At 39.7% G+C, this 26,994-nt stretch overlaps 1 protein-coding gene across 3 annotated transcripts; it reads left to right on the top strand.

The window, feature by feature from the left end:
* On the top strand, positions 1–26,994 carry Xcr1 (X-C motif chemokine receptor 1). Of its 3 annotated transcripts, XM_076575549.1 has the most exons (3): positions 1–89; positions 21,588–21,692; positions 24,892–26,994. In XM_076575549.1, the coding sequence occupies exons 2-3, from the start codon at positions 21,671–21,673 to the stop codon at positions 25,923–25,925; spliced, it is 1,056 nt and encodes a 351-aa protein (XP_076431664.1). In that variant the 5' UTR covers positions 1–89; positions 21,588–21,670; the 3' UTR covers positions 25,926–26,994. The 3 variants fall into 3 exon arrangements, with proteins under 3 accessions (XP_076431664.1, XP_076431665.1, XP_006990845.2); XM_076575550.1 differs by lacking the exon at positions 21,588–21,692 and having other exon boundaries at positions 2–89; XM_006990783.4 differs by lacking the exon at positions 1–89 and having other exon boundaries at positions 21,149–21,692.

Here is a 26,994-nt window from a genome sequence, read left to right as displayed (position 1 = left end):
AGTTGTAGGTCTGCATTGCTGATGTCCACTGCAATAGAAGCTTCCCTGATGAAGGCAAGTGCTGCCTGCACTAATGTGTTGGTATAAAGGTAAGTATTTAGAAGGCATTTTGATACTATGTCCATTTAGCAAACTAATAGTAGTTGTTTCTCCCCCCCAAGGGCTTATGTCCTCCCTAGTCATGGGTACATATAGTTCAACTTTTAAAGACCCCCAATGCCTCACCCCAAATGACCAGTCCCAGGAAGAGAAAATAATGTTATAAAATTTACTAACTGCCAGGAGCCATCCCAGCAAGAATGTAAGGAGGTGTTGAGGGAAGGAGGTGAGCCAGGCCATGGTGGTGGTGAGAATCTTGCAGCCTGACCAACTAGCAGCCAGAGTGTCTCTTATTATACATAATTCAGGAGGTAAGGATACATTCATGTTGCTCCAAAACATACATCATATCATTTTGTTTTTGGACATGTTTCACTTCCTCTTGCTCATCTTTTAGTCATCATTAATAAACTATGACAGAACAGTTATCATTTCCAATCATTTTTCCTTAAGTATTTCCATCATTGATAAACAGAGTTATCCTTTTTACTCATTAACCCAAACCCATAACTCAATTTTTAAGAATCTAGAGGCATATGACAACCTGTTCTCAAGCTAGTATCTTTTGTAGCTTCAAGGGTACCAGACCAAAACAAAATCTTCATGCCAGCATAGGCATATTGCCATGTCCCTAGCAGTGTATTATTAACTCTTTTTTTTTCCTTTTATTTTATTTTACAATACCATTCAGTTCTACATATCAGCCACGGATTCCCTTGTTCTCCCCATTCCTGCCCCCCTCCCCTTCCCCCCAGCCCATCCTCCATTCCCACCTCCTCCAGGGCAAAGCCTCCCCCAAGAACTGAGATCAACCTGGTAGACTCAGTCCAGGCACGTCCAGTCCCCTCCTCCCAGACTGGGCCAAGCGTCCCTGCATAAGCCCCAGGTTTCAAACAGCCAACTCATGCAATGAGCACAGGACCCAGTACCACTGCCTATATGCCTCCCAAACAGATCAAGCCAATCAACTGTCTCACCCATTCAGAGGGCCTGATCCAGTTGGGGGCCCCTCAGCCTTTGGTTCATAGTTCATGTGTTTCCATTCGTTTGGCTATTTGTCCCTGTGCTTTATCCAACCTTGGTTTCAACAATTCACACTCATATAAACCCTCCTCTTTCTCGCTAATTAGACTCCCAGGACTCCACTCGGGGCCTAGCCATGGATCTCTGCATCCAGATCCCTCATTCGTTGGGTGGGGTTTCTAGCACGGCTATTAGGGTGTTTGACCATCCCATCACTAGAGTAGATCAGTTCAGGCTGTCTCTCGACCATTGCCAGCAGTCTATTGTGGGGGTATCTTTGTGTACCACATACCTAAGTTAAATCAAGACCAGATAAACTATTTAAATGGTCCAATAACCCCTAAGGAAACAGTCATTAAAAGTCTCCCAACCAAAAAAAAGCCCAGGTTTCAGCGCAGAATTCTACCAGCGTGTTATTAATTATTAATGGTCAGAGTACCCAAGAAAAGTCCTCAGACCAAAGCTGCTGCAGTTATTATTTAAATTCTGGCATAATACAATGTTTATATTTTATATCTTTATAAAATTTGTTTATATGTCTAATCTTGACATTCAGTTGTTCTTTGATCAAATGACACCATAGTTGCTCTGCATGTGCTAACTTGCCTAAGAAAGGTAGGTCCTAACATCTCATTCTTTTATCATCTTTTTACTCCATTCTCTGTGTAGGGCAGAGGTAACTTCAGCTAATCTAAATGTGTTGTTGTATATGCCACATAATTGTCTGAGTGTATAGTGGGAAGAGGCTTGCAATATGATCTATAGCCAACTCCTCTCTAGCCCACTGAATATTGTTGACCTTTTTAAGTTTATTTTGTTTTGATTATCTTGTTCCTGCATAAGTACAAGGACAGATGTTTCAAGAATGTCTCATAGCCTCATAAAGAGACTTCTGGCTTCTTTATGTGTGTCACAACCTCCAAGGCGTAAGGAAGACCTTCAAGTAATTAAGGATATCTCCCTAAAAGCAGTATGGGTAGTATTTTCAGGACTTTCCTGGGGAAAATCAGAAGCAATACTCCTGGGAGAAGGCATAAACAATTCATAAGAAATTTTCCATCAATCCAATATCACCAAAATGTACAAATATTAAAAGTCCCCCAAGTATGTAACAGGTGGAGATGAAAGGTGACATGGAGCCGTCACGTGGCTCAGATTTGCTGGATCTTTGTCAAACAGCCATGCTGGCTTTGACTTTTGCCATTTCCATCAGATATGGCTGTGCCACCTAACAAGATAGTCAGCTGCCCACTTCCTATCTATTCAAATACAACCCCACACACATAGCCTGGGTAACTTCCCTTAACTTCCCTTAACTGGTTTCTCCTTAGGGGTAGAATTCTATCCGAGTATTCATCTACTGTGTTTCTGTCCACAGTGTTTATACTTTATTAAAACTTTTATGTCAATTCTAGCATGGTGAATACTTTTACTACCCTACCACCACACCACTGTCACTGCCGCCGCCTCTATTGCCACATTGGGCTTCTCTTTGCCAACAAGGCAATGTGTGGCACATAAGAGGGCAGACTACAGAGGAATTTGGCAGCAAAAACTGGCTGACTCCCTGTTATGAGGAGAGTGAGCAGATACTATCCCTCAAGGGATTCCTTTGCTGTGAAGGGAGAGCCCACAGGTCAAAGTTTGGGGAGGTGTGTGTGTGTGTGTGTGTGTGTGTGTGTGTGTGTGTGTGTGTGTTAGCTTTGTTCATTTTGAAAATAGTCTCTTGCTGTGTAGCCCAGGTGGCTTGTGAACTCCAAAATCTACTTGCCTCAGTCTCCTTAGTATTGTTGAAATTATTCCAATGGAGAAAATAAAATGCTAAGACAATAATATAGGCTATAGAATAGTTGTCTTGATCACAAGGAAGAATACTAAGGTATGTTCTGTTCTGCTTAGGACCACTGACCCTGCAGCTAGCTTTGTCACTATCTGGTTGTGTGACTTGGGCAAGAATCTAGCCTTCTTGTACTTCAGTTTCCTCCACTGTATAGCAAAGATCTTAATAACACCCATTTCTTGCATTTGCAGTGTGATGAGTCATTTGTGGTGAAGGTTAGTTCTTTAAAAATAAAATGCCAAATGCTTAGAACAGACAGTGAGAAGCCCAGCTCTTGGCTCTTATATACCACCACAGGAATCCCTTAAGAAAACAGCATTTTCTATGAGTGCTCACGAGAGGTCAGCTTTTACTCAGAGTTCAAGTTCAAGAGCAATCTGAGTTACTATTCTCTCCACAAAGCATAGCATATCCCGACAGAAAGATAGTTCTTCTGACAATTACTTTGCTGCTTTGTTGCTCAAAAGCCTCATAAATACAGCAGAGTAACAAGGGAGCATGATGGATGACTGACCCATGAGTCATCCACAAGTTATCACTAAAAGCAAGGTTGGGAGCCCAGGTATCCTGAGCTTTCATTCAGTTCTTACTACTCATTTGAGTTGAGTCTGGAGCCCAACCAAAAGAGCTGGTTCCCCAATGTCACAAGACTCAAGTGTGTGTGAAAGGGGTGGGGTATTTTTCAGCTTTGTTTCTTTTATCAGCTTCATTAGAATATAATTGACAGTAATATGCATTTGCTTTAAGCAGGTGATGTAGTGGGTAGCTATTCCAGCTTTGACCTGGAAGTTTCAACCCCCATTGAGGCTTCAATAACAGTTACACCTATAACCTGAGATCCAGATGTGCAGGCTCTCTTGGTTCCTGGACCCTGGACGATGGAGGTAGACTGAGCAGAGTTCTCCAGAGAACACCGCCGGTCTGCTCTACACCTTTCCCAGACCCTGCAACCTATCCCTTCCCTTGTAAGTTACCCCACAAAATAAACCTCCCTTTTAACTACATGGAGTGGCCTTAATAATTTCACCAATAAGGTACACATGAGTACAGATCAGTGTAAATATCACAATCTAGATTCAAAATATATCCATCATCCCCAAAGTCCCCTTATAATTATCTACTTTCTCAGACAATGGCCTACACAAGTAATCACTGATATATCTATGCCATGGATGTCTTTCTGTGACTTATGAATATATGTTGCTCTGATTGGCTGATAAATAAAATGCTGGTTGGCCAGTAGCCAAGCAGGAAGTATAGGCAGGGTAAACAGACAAGGAGAATTCTGGGAACAAGGAGGCTGAGTCAGCTGACACCAACCTGCCATCCAAGGAGCAGCATGTAATGACACACAAGTAAAGCCACAGAACATGTGGCTACATATAGATTAACAGAAATGGGCTGAGTTTAAATGTAAGAGCTAGTCAGTGGTAGGCCTGAGCCAATGGCCGAGCAGTTTTAATTAACATAAGCCTCTGTGTGTTCATTTTGGGTCTGAGGGGCTGTGAGACTGTGAGACTGCAGGAGCTGGGACCAGGAAAACTTCAGCTATTGTTAGTACATGTTATATGGGCCTTTTCCAGAATTTCTCTTGCTATATATTAGATTCATCTTTCCCAGATTTTCCCAAGTTTCATTCAAAATATGCATTCTTCCACACATTCACCATATGTGAGAGTCATCTGCACTATGATTTGTATTAGTGACTTGTCCATTTCAGTCACTGAGAATGTCATTGTATAGTTATGCTACAGTTGTTGATCCTGTCACTAGTATTTGGACATTGGTTTGTTCTAGTGCCTGTGCCTACAGCATTTAGAAGGTGTTGGATTCCCTGGAACTGGTGCTACAGACCATTGTGAACCACCATGTGAGTGCTGATCCCTAGTCCTCTGAAAAAGCAGCTAAGTACTTTTAGTTGTTAAGCCATCTCTCCAGCTCCTGCTGAAGCTTTTTTAGTTAATAACTACAGAATCAAGCCCTTTTAGTCAACTAAAAAATGAATGTAGATTAACAGGAAGCTACAAATATAGATAAATTCCATCTAAACTTTACCTGGTTTCTGGCTGAGGTTGTAGTTCGATTAGTTAAATGTTTGCCAACATGACTGAAACACTGGGTTCTATGCCCAGCACTGCCTTTTATCCCAGCATTTGGAAGGGAGAGGCAAGAGGATCAGAAGTACAAGGTCATTCTTAGTCAGTTCAAAGCCAGCCCAAGATAGATAAATAATAATTTATAATTTACATATAGTAATATATAATTTACAAATAGTTCTATAAATTGCAAATAGTTCTATAAAATAAATAAAATTATTGCATATAAATAATAAATAAAATATAACAAGACACAAAAATAATAATTTGGAAATAATAATAACAAACTTTAACCAATTTCCTCTGATAGTTATATCTTCAATAATTATATACCATGCCCATATCAGAAATGGGACATTGCTGTGTATAGTTCAGTGTCATTCTATCCCATGTATGGAGTTCAATAATCTGTAACAATCCAAATAGAGAGCTACTCCACTATCACAAACTGCACCCTCAGGCCACCCACACCTTCATGGTCATCCAGCCTGCAACACCTTTAACTTCAGCTGCAATTTAATTGAATCTGGCAACGTGAAAGTTTTATCCCAGTGTAGTGTATTGGAAGGTGGAGCCTAGTGGTAAGTTTTAATCACTGAACTGAGGCTTCTCTCAAGTCCCAGACTGAAGAAAAGTGGATAGTTTTTCTCCACCAGGCACTCCTGCCAAGCCCCAGACAAATGGGCCAATGGATCTTGGACAGAAATCTTTTTAAATGAGCCAAAATATTGGGTGTGGTGATGCATAATACAACACCCAAAACTTGGGAGCTATAGTCAGGAGAAATGAAAATTCGAAGTCATCCTTACCCACATAACAAGTTCAAGACCAGCCTGAGTTACACAAGATCCTATTTCAACAAAAGCAATAACAACAAAAGCCAAAACAAACCTTTCCTCTTTCTAAGTTAATTATCTCAGGTATTTGTTATAATAATTAAAAATCAGCTAACATTTTGCCAATCAGAAAACATGAATTTATTTCCTGGCTCTATAAATATTTTAATCTCAAGAATGTTATGTAAAAAAAAAATCAGAGTATGTGACTTTGTGAAGTTTTTTTGTTAATAATGAATCCCTTGATATCCATCCAAATTTCACATTTATCAAAAATTCATTCTTTTTTATTAATAAGCAATATCTCATTTGACTATTCATCTGTTTAGAGATTTTTTTTGTTGTTTCTATCTCAAGGCTATTAAGAATAAATCTGTTATAAAACTTAAGTGTGTATATAAGACTAAGTTTTCAGTCCTGGGATAAATGATATTGCATAGGACAAACCTAGTACAAATAATTTAGTATCTTTCAAACTATTAACATCTAACTTGATTATTTGATTTTGTCTAACAAGAAAGCTGAATTGTATAGTACTAAGTACAAAACAACCAGTTTCTGAAATTGTTTATCTATACCTTAGGTCACAGCTAAATGTACTAGCATAGCAACCTCAAATGCCTAACACCCTTGTGTGGGATGACATCTGGCTTTTCAAGTTTCTTCCATTAATCTCTATGTCTATCCTATCAGCCTGCACAAGCAATAAAAAAGTTTAAAAATCGGGTTGAATGATTCTTTCCTCTTCACTCTTCTTTCTCAAAGCACTTTAGTGATTTTTGCCTTCGTGTGTTAATTTTAGAACATGCTTGTTTAGATCTGTAAACATTCTTGAAAGATGTTAATAGAAGCTGTAATCTGATTTGGGAGAAAACAGATTTTTAGTATGGTGATCTTACAACTCATGAACATGGTATCTCACCATTCATTTCGAACTTCTCTGGTTTAATTCAGAATTTTGTAGATGGCAGTACACATGATTTGCATGTAGTTTGAAGACTCATACCTACATATTTCTTTTTTGAGAGATTATAAGTGGTATATTTAATGTGATTATCAATACTTATTTCAAACTTAGAGAGCTAATTTTTATCTGTTGAACTTGCATCTTGAAACTTTGCATAGTTATTTATTATAAGGGTTGTTCCACTTTTGCTGTTTTTGGAGATTCCTTGGCATTTTCTGTGTAGACACTCATATCATCTGAAAACTGGTAGTTTTACACTTCCATTCTAATCTATGTATCTTAATTGCCTCTTCTCTCCTTATTGTGCTGGCTAGGACTTCCAGTCCACATTGAATAAGAGTAGAGAGCAATCACTTCTCTTTTGCTCTGTTTATCTTACATAGAAACAATCCATCTCTCGTTGTACAGTGACAGCTGTAAGATTGTTGTGAAGTTCCTGTACATCTCCATTTTGTTCCTTAGAGTTTTATCATGAACAGGTTTTTTGTTAAATGTCTGTTCTTTATCAGATGATATGATTGTGTGATTTTTCTTCTTTAGATTAGCAGACTGTGTTGATTCACCTCAGTTATTGAACCAGCCTTGTGTCACTGGGGGAAAAACAACCATTATCTAGTCACTGAAATTTTGTTAGAAACTTTTCATCCTTATTCACCAGGAAAACTGGTTTTTAGTTGTGTTTATTAACTTTTTGTACTGTTGTTGTGTAATCTGGGCACTAATATAATACTAGTCTTTTAAAATGAGTGTGGAACTGTTGTCTCATATTGTCTGGAATGAATGTGTAAAAATTGGCATCATCTATTTAAACATTTGGAAGAACCTTCTAACTGAGCTCTGCAGACCTGGAAATGCCTTTGTTGGGAGATTTCAATTATGAAGTCAATTCCCTTAATGGTACAAGTCTAGTTAAGTTGTTGTAGTCTGTGTTTTTTTGATGAATTCATTGGTCTTATCTAAGTTGTTGAGTTTTATGTATCGACTTGTTCACAGTATTTGATAAATATCCTTTGATTTCTAAGGGCTCTGGAGTAATAATATATTTCATGCCTTTTACTGAGCATTTTTCTGTGTTCCTTCTTTTTTGTCAGTCTTTCTACAGGTTTATCACATTGTCTCATGTTTAAGGAATTTTTTGTTTTGTTTCTTTTGCTTTTATGTTAATTCAATCCTTTCTTTTTTCCTTTTTTCTACTTAGCTTACTTTACTTTGCTCTTCTTCTAAATGTTTCAGATAAGACTTTGGATTTCAAGTAAAACACAGTCTTTTTTCTAATGTAAGCCTTTAGTGGTGTGACTTTCCCTACCAATATGACTTACCTATATCCCACAGAACTTAATATCCAGACTTTCAGTTTTATTCCATTTGCTGTCCTTTTTATCCCCACGTAAGACTCCCATAATCTCAGATTCTTTATAGGCCTGTTTACCAGTAAGACTTGATGAAGATTTTCAAGAACATTTAGTTTGCATATATATATATGCAAACTCTCTCTCTCTCCATATGTGTGTGTGTATCCTTCTATACATGTCCATATATAGATATAGAGATATCCTTCTTTTCGTCTGATAATTTTGTAGTGTTGGAAGGAGAACCACACCTGTAGATGGATTTTTCTGTCCCACCAGCCAGCTCCCAAATCATGACATGGAGATTTCTTATTAGTTAGGAAAGCTTGGCCAATAGCTTAGGCTTTTTTTTTAGCTAGCTCTTATAACTTAAATTAACCAATTTCTATCCGCCTATGTTTTACCATGTAGCTTTTACATCTATCCCATTTTGTGTGTCCAACTCATTCCATGTCTGTCTGTCTGCTCTGCTCTTCTGCTCCCCAGTGTCCTCAATGCCTGGAAATCCTGCCTAGCTATTGGCCATTCAGCTTCTTATTAAACCAATCATAGTGACACAGTGTAACAGAATATTCCACAACAGTTCCCCCTTTTGGTCTATATAAAAAAAAGGAAAGGTTTTTAACTCTAACACAATAAAACTATATACAATAAGAAAAATTATCAGGTAATAGTTACATTTACAATGTCCAGTCCATTTGTATTTGCGTATTTGGAGAAAATACTCCATTATTTTTTTATCTTGATGAGTCCAAAGTTCTGTACCTAATTTGCCTTCTATCATAACTAAAGAAAACTGCAACTATAACTTCCTCATCTTCAACTCCATCAAAGACCCCAGAAGGATATACTATTACCTGAGTAAACAGGAAGTGCATAACAAGCCACTTCCAAAACACACAGTGTTAAGGAATATTCCACAACACATACCTTTACTACTCAAGGAGACTAGAACTTTGTTAGTTAACTTGTGTTGTCATGAAAGCATTATGAACTGTGCAGTCATTTGCACACACACAAGCACATACATATACCCATACATGTGCACATGCACACATATATGCCCATAGTACACTTATACTCACACATAATCAGCAGAACTCAAATACTCATCTCTCAAGCACAAAGCTGCTAGCAAACATTATGGTAAATGAGAAACAGGAAAAGGAAGTTGTTTGGTAGGGAAAGCACCAAGTCAGCTTCGCATCTTTAAAAGAATTAGGCCAAACCAAAATTTGCAGCGGAAATATCAGAGACGGTGTGTCAGAGTCTGGGTTAGCAGATACACTGCATTTAAGTTGACAGCATTTACCTTCTAAGCCAATCTTGTAACCACTTCCTATCATCACCACCTCATTTTAACAAAGTTAAAAAAAAACTAATTCTGCTTTTAAAGCCTGAAAAGGAAAAAAGATCCCACATTTAATACAACAGTAAAGTGAAAAGTCCAGGAACAAAGGATATATTAAGAAGAAAACAAAGCCAAGGAGGAGAGGGAAAAAATTAAAGAAAGAAAACTGGATCTTGCATAGTAATTCAGTGGCTGATAATAGCATTGTTCTTCTCAGATGCTACATGCAACATATACAAACATATAAACTACATCTTCTTCCATCTGCTAATTATTAATGTCTTCTGGTTTTGGTTTATCTAGCTGTGTGTTGGTTACTTAAGGAAGATAGGGTTTATTTTATCTCATGGTTTAAAAAGAGATGTAGTCCACCATGGCAGGGAAGGCATGCCAGCAGAAGCATTAGACAACTAGTAACATCCACAGTCAAGGAAGTACAGAGATGAATGCTGAAACTCATCTTGCTTTCTTGTAAAGATGTGTCTCCAAAGCAATTCCAAAACCAGCCAAATTGACAATCAAGGCTAACCATCATAATCTGGAGCATCACAAAACTATAGTTTTGCAAAACATTTACTTATCTGGTTGTGTCTTATGTCTCTTAGCAGTAGTTGAAATGGGATACTAGATCTTTGGGCTCCAACTGGATTTCCCCTATTTAAGCTAAGAGCACTAGATCAGTTTAGTCCAGGATTCCTCAACCTCGGGGATGTTGACATTTTGGTAATTTTCTTTTGTCATTTTTCCTGTTTAGCAGAACCCTGCTTTATTCCCTACTACCATTCAGAAAACCTTTGAACCACAGAGTCCTTTCAAATAGCCTTGATTTCTTTTTTCATTTGTTGACCCCCTCAATGTCACATTCTTCCTCCTCTTCCTTCTCTGTTCCTACTACATGCCTTTCAAAACAGTCCATTCCATCACTTCCAGCAAGTTTTCTCTAAGTGTCCATGTGGCAGTACCCAAATTGGAAAACACTCCATCAAGAGTGGTCATATACTCCTTAATTAGGAATGTGGGCCTCTGTAACATTTCATAGTTTTGGGAATCAAAGCAGTCCATGATTAACTAATCTAGGAAGGACTGCTGTTCTGAACCATTACAGTGCTAAGTGTTAAGCTGTCCAGGATTGAACTAGCCCAACTCTCCTAAGTCAGCAGATGCTGCTTCTCTTTCCAGCCACAACCTTGGTGCCTGTGCCTTTTATACCCCCACACTTTACCCACTCAGAACCACATTGTGGCCCAGAGAAAACCCTCAGACAAAAGTTACTTCCACATCTAGCATTCAGCCCCCTCTTCCTGGATAACTCTTACTCATCTTCTGATTGTCCTTTGATATACCTTCCCCAAGAAGCCTACTCTGCTTCTCCAAGGCCTCTTAGAACACTTAGTACACTGGCTTTGAACATTCCACTTCCACACCTGTGACCCTGTGAGCCTGTGAACATCATAAGGGTCCATGCTTTATTTATTTATTGTGAACCACCATGACATAGAGTAATGTCAGGCTCAGATGTGAAGATGGGTTTTATGAAATACCATCCAATGACAAAACTCTTGGCCTCCATTCAACAAACATACCAGAGGTATACAGCTTTGTTATAGGTGTATATCCGGGTCCAGTGACACCTGCTGGGATTTCGAGGCTCTTCTGTGTCAGAACAAGGAATTAAACCAAGGACACATGGATAGTGGTAGAAGCAGAGACTAATTATTAAGAAAGAGAGAACTTTCAATGAAGAAAGTTTGCCAGAGCTGGGGAAAAGGTCAGAGGCCCAATGGCAATTGCTATCCAAAGAATTGGCAAGTTTATATCCCAATATCATTAGCTTTCAGATCACTCACATGGTGTGATTTTTTTTCCTGGGCATACTGTTATGTATCTGTAGATGAACGGTCTTGTTAAATAAGAAACACAGAGCCAATGCAAAGATGAAAGCCTAAGAGATCAGAGCTAAAAATCTTACCCTTCTCTGTTGCTGTTGTCCTCTTCAGCAAGAGACCTACTTCCTGTCTGTTTGTCTTTTTTATAGACTTTCTATTCTGCCTTCTCATTGGTTGTAAACCCAACCACATGACCTCCTTGTCACTGCCTGTCTGTACAGACCTCCAGGTCTTCTATGGTTGGTATTGAGATTAAAGGCGTGTGTCTCCATGCTGGCTGTATCCTTGAACACACAGAGATCCGCCTAGCTCTGCCTCCTAAGAGCTGGGATTAAAGGCATGCACCACCACCACCCAGTTTCTGCTATGTCTTGCTATTAACTCTGACCTTCAGGCAACTTTATTTATTAACATACAAATAAAATCACATTTCAGTCCAATTAAAATATCACCATATGTATCAGCCTTGTTAGAGAGGATCTAGTCTTTCTGTCTTTTTTTTTGGGGGGGGGGGTTTGCCTGCTAATTTTGACTTCAGTCTTTGTCCTACTCTCCACCCACAACTTCCTGCATTGCATCTGCCATGTTCATCCAGGCATCTGGGACTAGTAGGGCTGTGCATTCACTAGGCACTTTTCCAATTATTTGACATATTAATTCATTTAATCCTCACAACTCTGTGAGGTTGGTGCTGTCACTCAGTTGTGGAAGGCCAGCTCCCACCTTTTCCAGGGTTCCTATGAGAAGGAGAGAGGGATAAGAAAATATTAGATAGAAAGATAAGGGAGAACAGAAAGACAGAAACACAGGACAGCTTCGGGAGGACCTGGGTCAATACCCAACAGCCTTTTCCATTTATTCATAAGAGCCTTTTATAACAAGGCCAAGGGGTGGGGCAAAAGACCTCCTAGATCAAAGCACAATGCATAGTCAAGTGTAGACCCTTCCAAACACCTGGTAACCACGCCCATGGTCAAATCATCCCCCCTTACGCAGCCCTGCTGGGTAAAGCGAGCTCAGATTCTCTGACCCTGAGTAATTTGGGCCTCCACAATCTGTAGTTCAGAGAAACTGAATTGTTAAAATTATATAAGTACAGAGTCCTGGAGTCTGAGCTTAAACCTTGATAAAAAGTAACTCTAGAGATATGACATTAACTCGATTTTGTTTGGCTTCCTTCTCCCACACCAAGCTCCTCTTCTCTTGGGTCTGGGTTGGGCCTGGCTAAGTGAATCTTTCACAAGAGAATCCAAGTGTGGCTACAGCTCTCTCCATTTTCTATCTTAATGGGCCTATTTCTTCATATCACAGACATGCCATATACTGACTCCAACTCACTCCTCTTCCAGGAATCCTGTCACCATCTTTCATTCATCCTTTCTATATGTTTGAGGAGCAATGGCAGACAGAAGTAAAAAAAGGTGAACTATTGCCATTGGACCATCCTCTCAGAACAGTTTTGGCAGTTTACATTATCCTTTCCAGAGTTCCTGCATCAAAAGAGACCTCCTGCTTCTCAAATATATGTTTAGTTTTGCTGCTATCAGAAAACATGAAGACTCTATCCAGAGCACCCATAGAGTTCAGTAAATTCCAGGAGGTTGTTTTGTTTGTTTGCTTGTTTGTTTTTGTTTTTGTTTTTACAAAAGAGTATCTTGGAATGGGGTCCAGGGAATGTCACAAAAATCACACCATACAACAGACCTCACACAAAAGACTTACTGGGGAAGGGTGAACAAAAACTTGCTGCCCCTGAATGCAGATGGAAACACGTAGCAATAGACCAGATCATGACAGTAGGCTTTATAGGGGATATGGAGCATGCATATAGGGAAAATTCACAATGTGGAATGTGTTGCCTTAGTTGGGCCATTGGCATTGAGTCATTAAAGGCAGAAAGGAATCTGATTCTGGAATATGGGTAGTTCTTAGTTGGCTAAAAGAGACAGGCATGACATGGAAAGCAAGTGGAGCTGCAACAGCCATAAATAGGCAGCTGAGTCTCCTCAAGACTAGAGTAATTGTATCTTACTAGGCTGCACAGGTAGGGTAAGAGGACAGGCTTCAAAGGAGAGAGCCTCTAACCAAGATACAGAAATTTTGCTGTCAACCAAGATTGACGGGTTACCCTGTGGAGCTCTGGTTGATGACCCAAAGTTGCAAGACCTTTTCTACAGAGCAGGCAGGCTTATTCTAATAGAAGTCCAACTAAGAAAAGTCACCTCTCTTACAGCCACACTGAAGGCAAATTTCTGAAGTCATCAAGGCTTTATGGAGGCCTTGATGGGGTGGCCTGGGGTGGGGGGACTGAGATAAGAGGTGAGAAGGGTAGGCACATAGATTGGGAATATTTCCATAACTGACATTTATTGTTTTATCTATTGTTATGTAACAAGTATTCCAATATATAGAGGTTTGAAAATAATTGTTTGATTGTATGTCATTATTGTATAACTTATAAACTTGAGCAGAATTTGTCTGGGTAACTTTTCTGTGTGTCAACATCAGAAATTCCTTGGTTCCATTGAGATGGCAAATGAGATAGTCGAAAAGCAGCTTCCTTTTTGTGTCTGGTTCAGCAGAAAAGGATGGAGATCCAGACTCAGACTCTCAGCCAACCCTATGCATGGCCTTATCAGCACAGCACTGTGAACTGAAGTTTGCAGAGGTGGGGGGAGCCACACCTCTGTAAAGACTCCTCAAGGTTGACTGAACTGGTTGATTGATTAATTGATTGATTGATTGATTGATTGATTGATTGATTAGAACATGTGTAATTAGGGAGGAAAATTACAAGTTTAGATCCAAATTATCTTAAGCTATCTTTACTCCTCTTAATATGTCATTCATTGCCTTGCTTTGTGTTTGGCCTAACAGCTGTCCTTACGACTATATTAGATAAATCTTTTTGTACTGACAGACCCCTAGCTTCCAGCAACCCAAAGGCTAAAATGCCATAAGACAGCATCTGAGGCCTATAGCAGAAATTTCTCTACTTTGTTACTTTCACCAACTTATTTGAAAGGTGTCTTGATTTATGATGTTCTTTATTCTCTTACTATGAAAACTTCATGAAACTTTTATCACATTGGTATTTGGAGTAACCTCATGTCTGTGTTTCCAGTCCACAGTCACCCATATCTAGAATAAAATATGTTTCATTCCCTTTGAGGTGAGATCTTTGTTTTGTATCAACAGTGTCCTCACCAGCATACTGGCATCAGGTAGATGACTTCATAAGTGATGGCTTAGAGCACCTAGAGATAATGTTCTGGGGAATCTGGATAGAAGCTGTAAGACGTCTTATAATGTCTTTTTAAACACATTCTATTAATATAGCAAACACTGTAAACAGTCTTGCTGGGAAACAATCTTTGTACACTATAATATGTATTGCTCTCATCATTTATAAAAAGCTTATTGGTTGATAGTTGGGCAGGATTTGGGGGACAGAGAGAATGCTGGGAAGAAAGGCAGAGTCAGAGGAGTCTCCAGAGATGCAGAGAGAAGCAAGATGAACGTGCCATGTTAAAAAAAGGTACTGCCATGCAGCAGAGGGTATATAAGAAATATGGGTTAATTTAAAATTTAAGAGTTAGTGCTGTGGATATCATTCTATATAAATAAAACACTGATGGCCAGTGACCAGGCAGGAAGTAGGTGGCCAGGCAAGAAGTAGGTGGGACAAGGAGAGAGGAGAATTCTGGGAAGCGGAAGGCTGTGGAGAGACACTGCAGCCACCACCAGGACAAGCAGCATGTGTAGATGTCGGTAAGCCACCAGCCACGTGGCAAGGTATAGATTTATAAAAATGGGTTAATTTAAGATAAAAGAACAGTTAGCAAGAAGCCTGCCATGGCCATACAGTTTATAAGTGATATAAGGGTCTGAGTGATTATTTTATAAGTGGATTGTGGGACTTCGGGGCTTGGGGAACCTGGAGAGAAGCCCTCCAGCAACAAGTTAGTAGCAGGCCTGAAGTATCAGCTAATCATTTATAATGAATATTAAGTCTCCATGTTGGTTATTTGGAAACTGGCATTTGAGGGGAAAAGTCTACCTATAAATGGTGCCCAAACGTCTGGCACCTATGCTACATAAGACCTGAGAAAGCTTGAAAAAGGTTCTAAACACACAAAAACAGAGCCAAACATGGCTTCCTCATCTTGTGTCTCTCATGCTGGCCACAGTACAGGACATTTCTCCAGGCAGCTGCCAGCACACCATGAGCTAAGCCACATGGTGGGTTCCCACAGTCTCTCACAGGAGCTATGGTACAGAAAGGCATCTCCCAGCTGCTGCCTGAGTGCTTGAGCTGCCAGTGCAAGCTCTGCCAACGTGCTGCATGGCAGGTTTGGGGCTTTGCTCATGTAGACAGAAAAGGTTACAGTTGCTCAGTAAAGACAGATCCAGACAGAAAAAACTCTCAATAGGTTACAGTGTGTTTAAAAATGTACAAAGGCTTGGGAGAGAAAAGAAAAAGGGTCATAGACAGTCATATATATGTATATATAGTTTTAAAATAATAGTAAAGTCCTTAAAAAGGGAGTAATGTATTATAAAAAAAAGGCCACATAAAGATGGAAAATTCACAGAGAGTCTGGATCCTGTGTTCTTGTGTTGTCTTTAAATTTTTGACTGCTAATGAATGAGTAATAACTGCTAAGAAACATTGGATTATGGAAACTGCTAGATTAAACCACCCTATATATTTAAAAAATATCTTGAATTCAAAATGGAAGTCAAAAGGTGTGTTACTTTGGGAGAGAGGTTATGCTTTTATTTCTGCAGGAAATGAGAGGCTGTGGAATTATTCCAAGTTAAAGATGATCCAGTTTGATTGAAGAAGATCACTTGAAAATTCTGACTATAGACATAAAGAAATAAACCTAAAAAAAAACCTACAGAAATACATAACATATATTTTACCTGCTCAAACATAAAACAAAAAAAAATCATCTTTGGCTAACTCGTGTACAACACATAGTCTATACTTGTACTCATACAGATATGTACGTTACCTTTAAAAGTTTATGTGTTTTCTGAGCAAGGGGACCAGACACCAATGTAAACAAATGGCCAAGGTGATACAGCATCTCAAAATGCCTCTGTTGGAGTTTTCTTGGAGTTCTGCATCCAGAACAGCTTCAAGGCCACTGGCTGAGATGGTTTAGCCTTACAAACTATTCCAGTCAAGACTTAATCATTATCCTTCATTTTCTCAGTCTCTCCAAATATTCCAACACCCACAAACAACAGTAAGTAGTCTACACAGAAAGACACCCACATTCCCAAAAGATGTGTTATGGAAGTTTATTATCATTTAAGGGCGGTCACTTACAAGTTGTTTTTGGTCATAGTCAGAAAAAATAAAAGCTAAACGAAAGAGTTAAATTCAAAGATCTCTTTCTAAAGGAAAAAAGAAGGATATGATATAGAAATGATGAGATAATAGGGTAGATTATTGAATCTACTTTAAATCCAAAAAACAACTATTAATCTTAAAATGTTTTATATTGATATAGATTTTGGTTTATTGATACACATTTAAAGTTTATTTTGTCATACTGTATGTATGTTTCTACTCTTGTTTAGGGTATTGTATTTATTCAGCTCATTTAAAATGTAATATATAATTAAGAAATACAGGTTAGTAGTAGTTAGTCATCTATAATAATCAAACTTGTCATATTAGGTATGTTTTCAAGGCTAAGCAGATATATTTAGATAAATAGATGGTCTTCAGACACTTTAAAAACCTATAGAATATGGCATTTAATATGTTTAATAACCAAAGCTTTTCCTGACAGTGAGACAAATCTGCTCCTGACAGCACCAGTTTACTTCAGAGAAGATGATGGGCATGGAAGAATCTCCATGTGGAGTTTGCTTTCTCCATGGCAAAAACTAGCCATTTGGGCAAAAAACTGTTCTTGTCTCAATTGCTGACAGTATACTGTCCAAAATGGACCTGCAGGATGCAAAAAAAAAAGTGACTGCCAAACTTTGCCAAACAAGGCAAACAAAATTTGCCAAACAAGTCCTTCAAAATTCCCTGCTTCTCAGAAATGTCTGTCAGATATACTAGAGCTATAGGCCAAAGTTGGATGTCCCAAAATCACAGAAAAACTTTGGGTAACTGTCCAGTCAGCCAGATGTCCCTGTCATTAGGTAACATTTTATCCTTCTGCAGTCTTTGATGGAGTTGAATAAAGCGTGATCCTAATTAGTCTTAACTAAATAAAAACATGGTGTCAGATATTAGGGTGAAAGTTGAAAGGTCAGAGAATCACAGCAGCCATCCACCAGAGACTCTTACCTCCATGAAATCTCAGACCAAATTGAGGGGGGAGGGTGTTCCTGTCTCTACAAATCCTCAGACTGAATGGGCTAAGATCCTGTCTCCACCTCCCTAGTGCTGGGATTAAAGATATGAGCCACCACCTCCTGGCTCTGTTTCTCTTTAAGACTGTTTCAATCTCTCTTAGTTCAGGGTGACCATGAACTCCTAATCTTCCTGCTTCCTCCTCCCAAGTGCTAGTATTAAAGGTGTGTGCCACCACTGCCTGGCCTCTATGGTTAACTAGTGGCTAGCTCTACCCTCTGATCTCCAGGCAAGTTTTATTTGTCAGAACACAAACAAAATATCATACAACAGTTGAAGACTAGACAGTCATAGTTAGTTTTCCTTAGTTGTGATAAAAGTTAAATTAGGTATAAAACTTTAGATAATAGAGTATTTTCTGTACTTTTGCCTAATACAAATAGACTGGATATTGTTAATTGTAATTCTTACTTGATAACTATTTTTGTTTTATATAATTTTACTATGTTAAAGTTAAAACCTTCCTTTTTAATTAGACAAAAAGGGGGGAATGCTGTGGAACAATCTTTGAACACTGTAAATATGCATTGCTCTCATTGTTAATAAAAAACTGATTGGCCAATAGCCAGGCAGAATTTTTGGGCAGGGAGAATGCTGGGAAGAAGAAGGGCAGAGTCAAAAGAGTCTCAAGAAATGCATAGAGAAGCAAGATGAACATGCTGTGTTAAAAGAAGGTACCACCACGTGGCAGAGGGTAGATAAGAAGTATGGGTTAATTTAAAATTTAAGAATTAGCTAGTAACAAGCCTGAGCTATTGGCTGAATATTTATAATTAATATTAAGTCTCCATGTCAGTTATTTGGGAACTGGCAGGAGGGAAAGAAAAGTCCATCTACATAGCCTAGATTCCAAGAAAGTAGAATTCAACCTTGTATCTCAATGGAGAGGTGTTAAAGAATTTCCAACCATGGGACAACAAGAGGGCCCAGTAGGTAAAGGTGTTTACTACCAAGTCTGATGATCAATCCTTTGGTCCCACAAGACAGAAGGAGAGAATGGACTTCTGAAAGTTGTCCTTTGATTTGATTTTTATACATATGTCATGGGACACACAGACACACAGACACACAATCACAAAGTTTTTTTTTTTTTAATCCCATCATGTTGAATTTCCCAGTATGTCAGTCATACTGTGGGATTTTTTACTCTATACATTTGTGTTGAGTTCTTGGGGATACAGGCCACCCGTGGCCCTATGCAATAAAATACATACACACACACACAACCAGAGAGAGAAATGAGTAAGACAATTTCATGAACAGTATAGCTATTGGAAAGTTCACAGAAAGTATAGACTAGAATAGGCTAAAAGAATAGTTATACTGAGGGGTAGAGAGATGGCTCAGAGGTTAAGAGAAATGACTCTTCTTTCAGAGGACCTGGGTTCAATTCCCAGACCCACATAGCAGCTAACAACTGTCTGTAACTGCAAGATCTGACACCCTCACACACCCTCACACAGACACACATGCAGGCAAAAACTAATGCACATAAAATAAAAATAAGTAAATTTTTAAAAATAGTTATGAGAACTCAAAAAATGTTGTCTATAATTTGTATACAAACTTTGTCATAACCCCAGCAGGTGGCTTTGATGTCTAGTTTTATGTCAACTTTACACAAGCTAAGTCATCTAAGATGAAAGAACCTCCGTTGAGAAAATGCCTCCATAAAATCTGGCTATAGGCAGGCCTGTAGGACATTCTCTTAATTACTGATTAATGGGAGAAGACCCAGCCCCTTGTGGGTGGTGCCACCCCTGAGGCTGGAGTCCTGGGTCCTATAAGAAAGCAGGCTGAGCAAGTCAGAGGAAGCAAGCCAGTAAATAGCAAACCTCAATGGCCTCTGCATCAGCTCCTGCCTCTGGGTTCCTGCCCTGTTTGATTACTTGTTGTAACTTTCTTCAATGATGGACTGCAATTTGCAAGTGTAAGCCAAATAAACCCTTTCCTCTCAACTTGCTTGGTCATGGTGTTTCATCACAGCAATTATAACCCTAACTAAGACAGTGGCATTATCTATAATACCAGCATGTAGGAGATAGAGACTGTATTAGCAGAGAATGCAGGTCCCCCTTTGCTGGTCCTTAGTCTCATAGATAGAAGAACTTAAGAAAACTTGAGAACAATTTTAGGGTTTGAGAGGAAAAACAACATGGCAGGTAACCTGTAGATTTTGGTACCTTCCTGGGAGAGATATAAAAGGAAGACAAAAGGCCATGGTATTTGTGTTGGAGATCAGGAAAACAGGCAGCCTCACCAATAGAAGTTGGCAAGAAGCTGCAGGGTAGGATAGGGGAATCTTTAGAAAGAGTGAGAATGTTCAGAGGGAAGTGAAAAGAAGCTAGGGACTCTTTCCTCTTTTTGCCATAAAAAGTGTGAAATGGTATGTTTGCACTGCATACTATGCTATATAGAAGTCATTGTAAAAAGTCCTTTACCTAACTATCCCTGATCCTGGAAATTGAGAGCTGAGACTTTCTTAAATCAACCAGCAAATTCAATGAGTATAAATTGAAATCTGGAGGCTTAAACTCATAAACAACACAGCTGAGAGTTGGGATATTCTGTGGTGGTATTGTGTTCCCCAAAATATTGTGCACCCTAATAAACTTATCTGGGGTCAGAGACAGAACAGCCACTAGATACAAAGGCTAGAAAATGGTGGCACTCACACCTTTAATCCTAGCACTCCAGAGGTAGAAATCCCTCTGGATCTCTGTGAGTTCAAGGCCACATTGGAAACAGCCAGGCATGGTGACACACGCCTTTAATCCCAGAAAGCGAGCCTTTAGTCCCAGGGAGTGGTGGTAGAAAGCAGAAATGTATATAAGGCATGATGACCAGAAACTAGAAGCATTTGGCCTGGTTAAGCATTTGGCTGGTTAAGCTTTCAGGAGCTGAGAGCCATTCAGATATGAGGACACAGAGGCTTCCAGTCTGAGGAAACAAGACCAGCTGAGAAGTTGACCAGGTGAGGTTAGCTGTGGCTTGTTCTCTGATCTTCCAGCTCACCCCAATACCTGGCTCAGGTTTGATTTTATTAATAAAAACTTTTTAAGATTCATGCTACAATATTCATTTATTTTTTCACAAAGAATGAACCATCAGGTGCAATGCCTAATGTTCTTCCTCAATAGTACCAGTTCCCTTCACCAGTGGCCCAGAAAGAAGTTGTAGCACTGGAGCTGACAAATTTTGTTAAGTTCCTGCATACCATGTGGACTCACCTGGAAACCAGAGACCCCTGTGAATGCACCAAAAAGTCAGGCCCAGATGCTATTCCCAGAGGTCTCAATGCAGCAGCAGTACCTTTTATTTTGTGGTCATTTGTTTGGATGTTCAGACAGGGTCTTATTATAGCTCAAGCTGGCCTTCAACTTACTATATAGGTAGCTTTATCTAAAGTTTGATCCTCTTACCTCCATCTCTAAAGTTCTGGGATTACTGGGAATGTACCATCACACCTAGAAGGCTGCAGTGCTTTATGACAATATGTCCACATCTGGTCTCATTTTGCATGGGATTGCAGCATAAACAGAGTTGATTGGCTGGACAATTGGACAAAAAGACTCCCAATGCATGTCTAAACAGTGTTTTAGAGCTTTATATTTTAGACTAGAGAAACTGTGTGCTGTTCATACTGAAACCACGCATAAGGAAATATTAAAAAATTAATTCTGAAACGTCATCCTTAATGAAGAGGAAGTTTAAGGCCAGTCTAGACAATTTAATGAAAGCTATATCAATCACAGGTTATCACCTAGCATATGTGAGGCTCTAGCACTTGAAGAGGAAAACAAAGGAAGCACAAAGCATACAGACTTGAAAAAGTGACATGGAAAGTGGTGCAGACTCAGGTGAGTTCCTTTGCATACATTTTAAACTTACATTTTCTTCATTTAATAGCCTGCACCAGGGGTTCTGAAGTTTGGTGATCATCAGAACCACTTAGCAGGCTAACAAACTTTCAGAGTTCTGAGGCTTGCCTCTGAGACTCAGATTCCTTTCATATGGGCTTTCCAAAGAATCTGTGCTTTTAGAGAAGGCAATCTATGAATCTTTCCTTGAATAGAACAGACATATAATGTTTTCCTTGCTGAAAAAGTGGAGGGGTTTGTTTGACTCTAAGTTGCCATGTAAATTCTTATTTTTTGATGGCTGGATAACTTAGAGCTGTTTCTCAATCTATATTATCCCATGGGGCAAAAACTAAATTTACTCCCTTAGAGTTAAATCATGGGGATGGTAAGGAGGAGGGACAATAGAAAAATGGAAGCCAAATTCCTAGAATATGTTAACATAAAATAACAACTTCATTTTAAAGAATATAGCAGTTTACTTTATGCCAAATACGAGTGACCATGACCCAGAACATGGAGTTAAGTTATCTTGAGAGACCTGGTGTACTGGGGACAAGGTTACATGATATTTTGTTTTTTTGAGACAGAGTCTCACATAGCACAGACTGACCTCAAATCTGCTGCATTGCTGAGGATGGTCTTAAGCTCTTAATTTTCCTGCCTTTACCTCCTGAATGCTGGGATTACAGGCATACACCAACACATCAAGCTTTTACATGAACTTTTACAGTTACAGAACAAAAGAAAGTTATAAATTAAGGCCTTGACTAAGTATATGGCTATGTCTTCAGGTAGGCAGCTACACATGACATAAGGATTTCCTATACAGGTCTGACTGAGATAGTGTGTGTGGCCTTCTTAGCTTTAGTGCTGGTAGGAGTTAGGATATTACACCAAATACAGAAGCTGATAGAAACTGGATATTACAAGACTTCAGATAACTTTGGCTCTTTATTTGCAACATTCCATCTCTCCACAATCACAAAAGCCTAGTAAGCTAAGGACAAAGTGTCTTTAGGCTCCAATATGCAGCAACTTCTTTAGAGAACTTCAGTTCACAGATGCTACTCAGGAAAACTTGGAATTTGCCACCCTTCTCCTTGGAATCCCAACTTTTCCTAGTACAGAACAGGATTGCTCCCAAATTTTCCAAGAAAACTGAGTGGTCTTGCAGATGCCCAATATCATTTTTGTTTCTAACTTGTTGAGAGCTTGTTTTGAAAATGGACATTAAACTTGGTCAAATACTTTTGTACATTTAACAACAAAGATGAGATAGGTTTTGTTTCTGTTCTGTTAATATGGTGGCCTAAATTGTTTAACATTCAAATATTTATGCAACCTCAAATTTCTAGGACAAATATACTTGGTTATGTTATATTACCTTTTAAAATACATTACTGGGCTGGGTGATGGTGGTGGGCGCCTTTAATCCCAGCACTCAAGAGGCAGAGACAGGCTGATCTCTGTGAGTTCAAGGCCAGCCTGGGCTACAAAGTGAGTTCCAGGAAAGGCTTCAAAGCTACACAAAGAAACCCTGTCTCAAAAAAAAAAAAAAAAAAAAAAAAAAAAAAAAAAACCCGGAAAAAAACAAAACAAAAACATTACTGGGGCCAGAGAGATGGCCCAGTAGACAAAGATGCTTGCACCAAGCCTCATGACCTGAGTTCTATCCCAGGGATACACCTGGTAGAAGAAAGCCAACTTCCACATGTTGTCTTCTGACCTCCAAATGCATACCATGGCAAGTATGTGATGCATACACTCATAAACACAAATAAATAAATAAATAAATAAATAAATGTAATAAATATTTTAAATGTATTATTGAACTTCACTCAACTTACATTTTGGAAAGAATTTTTGTGTTGAGGTACAGATGTAGCTCAGTTGGTAGAACATTTGCCTAGCACGGACAAAGCTCCGGATTTCGTCTCCAGCACTGCATAACACTGGTATGGTGTTACAGGCCTTGAATCCTACTAGTCTCAAAATAGATCCAGGAGGATCAGAAGTTCAAGAGCCTTGGCTATATAATGAGTTTAAGACCAGTCTCTTTCTAAGCCGGGCGTTGGTGGCGCACGCCTTTAATCCCAGCACTCGGGAGGCAGAGCCAGGCGGATCTCTGTGAGTTCGAGGCCAGCCTGGGCTACCAAGTGAGCTCCAGGAAAGGCGCAAAGCTACACAGAGAAACCCTGTTTCGAAAAACCAAAAAAAAAAAAAAAAAAAAAGACCAGTCTCTTTCAAAAAGTAAAAGGAGAATTTTCGTGTCTGTGTTCATGAAGACTATTAGTCTGTAGTTTTTGTGTATTGTAAAATTTTTTATCTGATTTTGGTATCATAGTTATATTTGCCTCATAAAACAAGTTGAAGGGGATCTATCTTCTATTTCAGATATTTGTCCAAGGTTAGTGTTGTTTCTTCCTCAAATATTTGAAAAACAAATGCTAACACTAAGCTCTGACTCCCCTGCAGGGGGCAGCACTTAAAATATCAATTCAGTTCTTTCAGGTACTACTAGCACACTTACGGTTAAAAGATAACCATTTGAGCAGAATATATGGACAAAATATGGAACTTTCTATCTTTTTTTTCTGTGATTTATACTCCCACTTTTCAGTATTTTTAGTTGCCCCAAACCTGGCTATCTGGTTCTTCAAGACAGGAAAAATAAACAATATTTGTACAGCTTATTTCATTTAACACAATGATCTCCAATTGCAACCATTTTCCAGCAAATGACTTAATATCATTTTTCTTTATGGGTGAATAAAACTCCATTGTGTTATATCTTAGTTACTGTTCTATTGCTGTGAAAAGAAACTATGATGAAGGCAACTCTTGCAAAAGAAAGCATTTAATTAGGGACCTGCTTAATAGTTTTAGAGTGCTAGGCCATGATCATCATTGTGGAAAGCAAAAAGGCATGATACTATAGTACTAGGTAAGAGCTTTACATTCTGATCCACAGACAGCAGGCAGAGAGAGAGAGAGAGAGAGAGAGAGAGAGAGAGAGAGAGAGAGAGAGAGAGAGAGAGAGAGAGACTGGACCTGGCTTGCACTTTTGAAAACTCAAATCCTACTCTCAGTGGCACATCAACTCCAATAAGGCCACACCTTACTTTTTTGTAACATGGGTCCTAATGATTTCTATTCAAACCATATGGATTTAAACCCCACACGTCTATCATTTCAGATGCTCTCAGTATCTCTGCCTCCTGGGTCCAAATGGAGTCTTCTACAGCCTTTGAGAATATCACCTTTTATTATGATGATACACCAAGTCGTCTATGTGAAAACAAGACCATCTTTGCCACCTTCTCCACCATTGTCCTGTACTCTCTGGTATTTCTCCTCAGCCTGGTGGGTAACAGCCTGGTTTTCTGGGTCTTGGTGAAGTATGAGAATCTAGAGTCACTCACTAATATCTTCATCCTCAACCTGTGTCTCTCAGACCTTATGTTCTCCTGCCTGCTGCCTGTGTGGGCCTCAGCACAATATTGGGGTTGGTTGCTAGGTGATTTCCTCTGCAAGGTCCTCAATCTGATATTCTCCATCAGCCTCTACAGCAGCATCTTCTTTCTCACCATTATGACCATCCACCGCTACCTGTCTGTAGTGAGCCCTCTCTCTACTCTGGGTATCCATACCCTCCGCTGCCGTGTGCTGGTGACCATATTCGTGTGGGCAGCCAGCATCCTGTCTTCCATCCCTGATGCTATCTTCCACAAGGTGATTTCCCCAAAATGTGATTATTTTGAACTCCGTGGGTTCTTGGCCTCAGTCTATCAGCACAACATCTTCTTCCTCCTTTCCATGGGGATCATCCTGTTCTGTTATATACAGATTCTCAGGACCTTGTTTCGCTCAAGGTCCAGACAGAGGCACCGGACAGTCAGGCTCATCTTCACCATTGTGGTGGCATACTTCCTCAGCTGGGCTCCCTACAACCTCATTCTCTTCCTAAGGACACTGCAGGAAACTGGAATCATCCAGCAGACCTGTGAGATCAGGCAGCAGCTGGACATGGCTATGATCATCTGCCGCAAGCTGGCCTTCTCCCACTGCTGCTTCAACCCAGTGCTTTATGTCTTTGTTGGGGTCAAGTTCCGCAGACACCTAAAACGTCTCCTCCAGCAGGTCTGGCTGTGCCGGCAGAAGACATTTAGCCCTGTCTCATCCCCCTACTCCCCTGGTGCCTTCATGTATGAGGGCCCCTCCTTCTACTGAGAGGAGAGGGCAGCCACACAGAGGTGACTAAGGGAGTTGGAGGAAGGCAAGAAGTGGATCAGGAAGGATATGACACAACAGTGGAGATGCCAGCAACTACTGTGTTGGGGACCGACTCCGGACAGCTGTGTCTTGAACCTGTGTAACCTTCCACGATTTATCAAGCCTCGTGTAAACAGGAGGCCCTTAGCTTAACTACGGAATGTACGATTAAATAAACTTCTTGGAACCTGTGCTAAATCAGCTAGCTGCAGGGGCCTGGGACCAAAGCGACCTCCTGCTGACCCTCCCTTAGGAATTCCCTTTCTTCTCTCCTTGCTCCTCCTACTCCCCCTCCCTACCTGAAGCCCTGCTTATAAGCTCTAACACCCAGTCAATAAACGAGACCTTGACGCAACTCAGACTGACTCTGTCTTTCTTCACGCGCTTGGTCTCCTTTCCCTCTCGCCCCCCATTGATTCCCAGGTGGTCCCTCCTCGAGACCCTCGAATAACCTGGCCTGCAGGGGTGTGGAGGAAAGAAATGACAGCTGTGGAAAAGTGGCTTCCAGATGGGCAATCCAAAGCAATACTTCCTGGACTCAGATCATCATTCATTCTCTCACTTAGACATAGATTGTTTATCAGTGTTTGGTCAGAAGATCCTAAATGGAAGAATTTCCTGGCTTTGGGAGAGCTCAAAGCTCTCAGTATGTGCTAATTGTGCAATGAGGTTTCTGGCGCATAAAGTTGTCCCAACTCATCTTTTTCACTTTGGTGGTGGCTGGTTCTGTGCTTCTTTGCAGCTATTGGAGAAAATGTCTCCAGGACAAGAATAATTACATCCTCAAATAAGTATAGCCACAATGAAGTCTAGACCATAAAAATCCCACTAAACTGAAGATAGTTCTGTATTGTGGCAATGTAGCTGTAACACCCGCATTACCCATACCCGTTTACCATGTCTGAGCGAAGGGCTGCGGATTAAAAAATAGAGACAAGAGACAGCGGGTCATTCGTACGATTGGATGTCGAATGCCGTTTATTGAAAGAGGGAAGAAACCTTAAATACAGGCTTACAGTACAAATGG

The sequence above is a fragment of the Peromyscus maniculatus genome, chromosome 7 (assembly GCF_049852395.1).
Source record: "Peromyscus maniculatus bairdii isolate BWxNUB_F1_BW_parent chromosome 7, HU_Pman_BW_mat_3.1, whole genome shotgun sequence".
NCBI lineage: Eukaryota > Metazoa > Chordata > Mammalia > Rodentia > Cricetidae > Peromyscus > Peromyscus maniculatus.
Note: the sequence above shows the minus strand (reverse complement) of the source record. Positions and strands in the feature narration are given on the sequence as shown.

What these genes read in the sequence shown, in the direction of transcription:
- Xcr1 (XM_076575549.1), top strand. Translation starts at nt 21,671, where the DNA reads ATGGAAAGTGGTGCAGACTCAG. An exon ending in GGAAAGTGGTGCAGACTCAG is followed by an intron (nt 21,693 to 24,891) that starts GTGAGTTCCTTT and finishes CTATCATTTCAG; the next exon opens with ATGCTCTCAGTATCTCTGCC.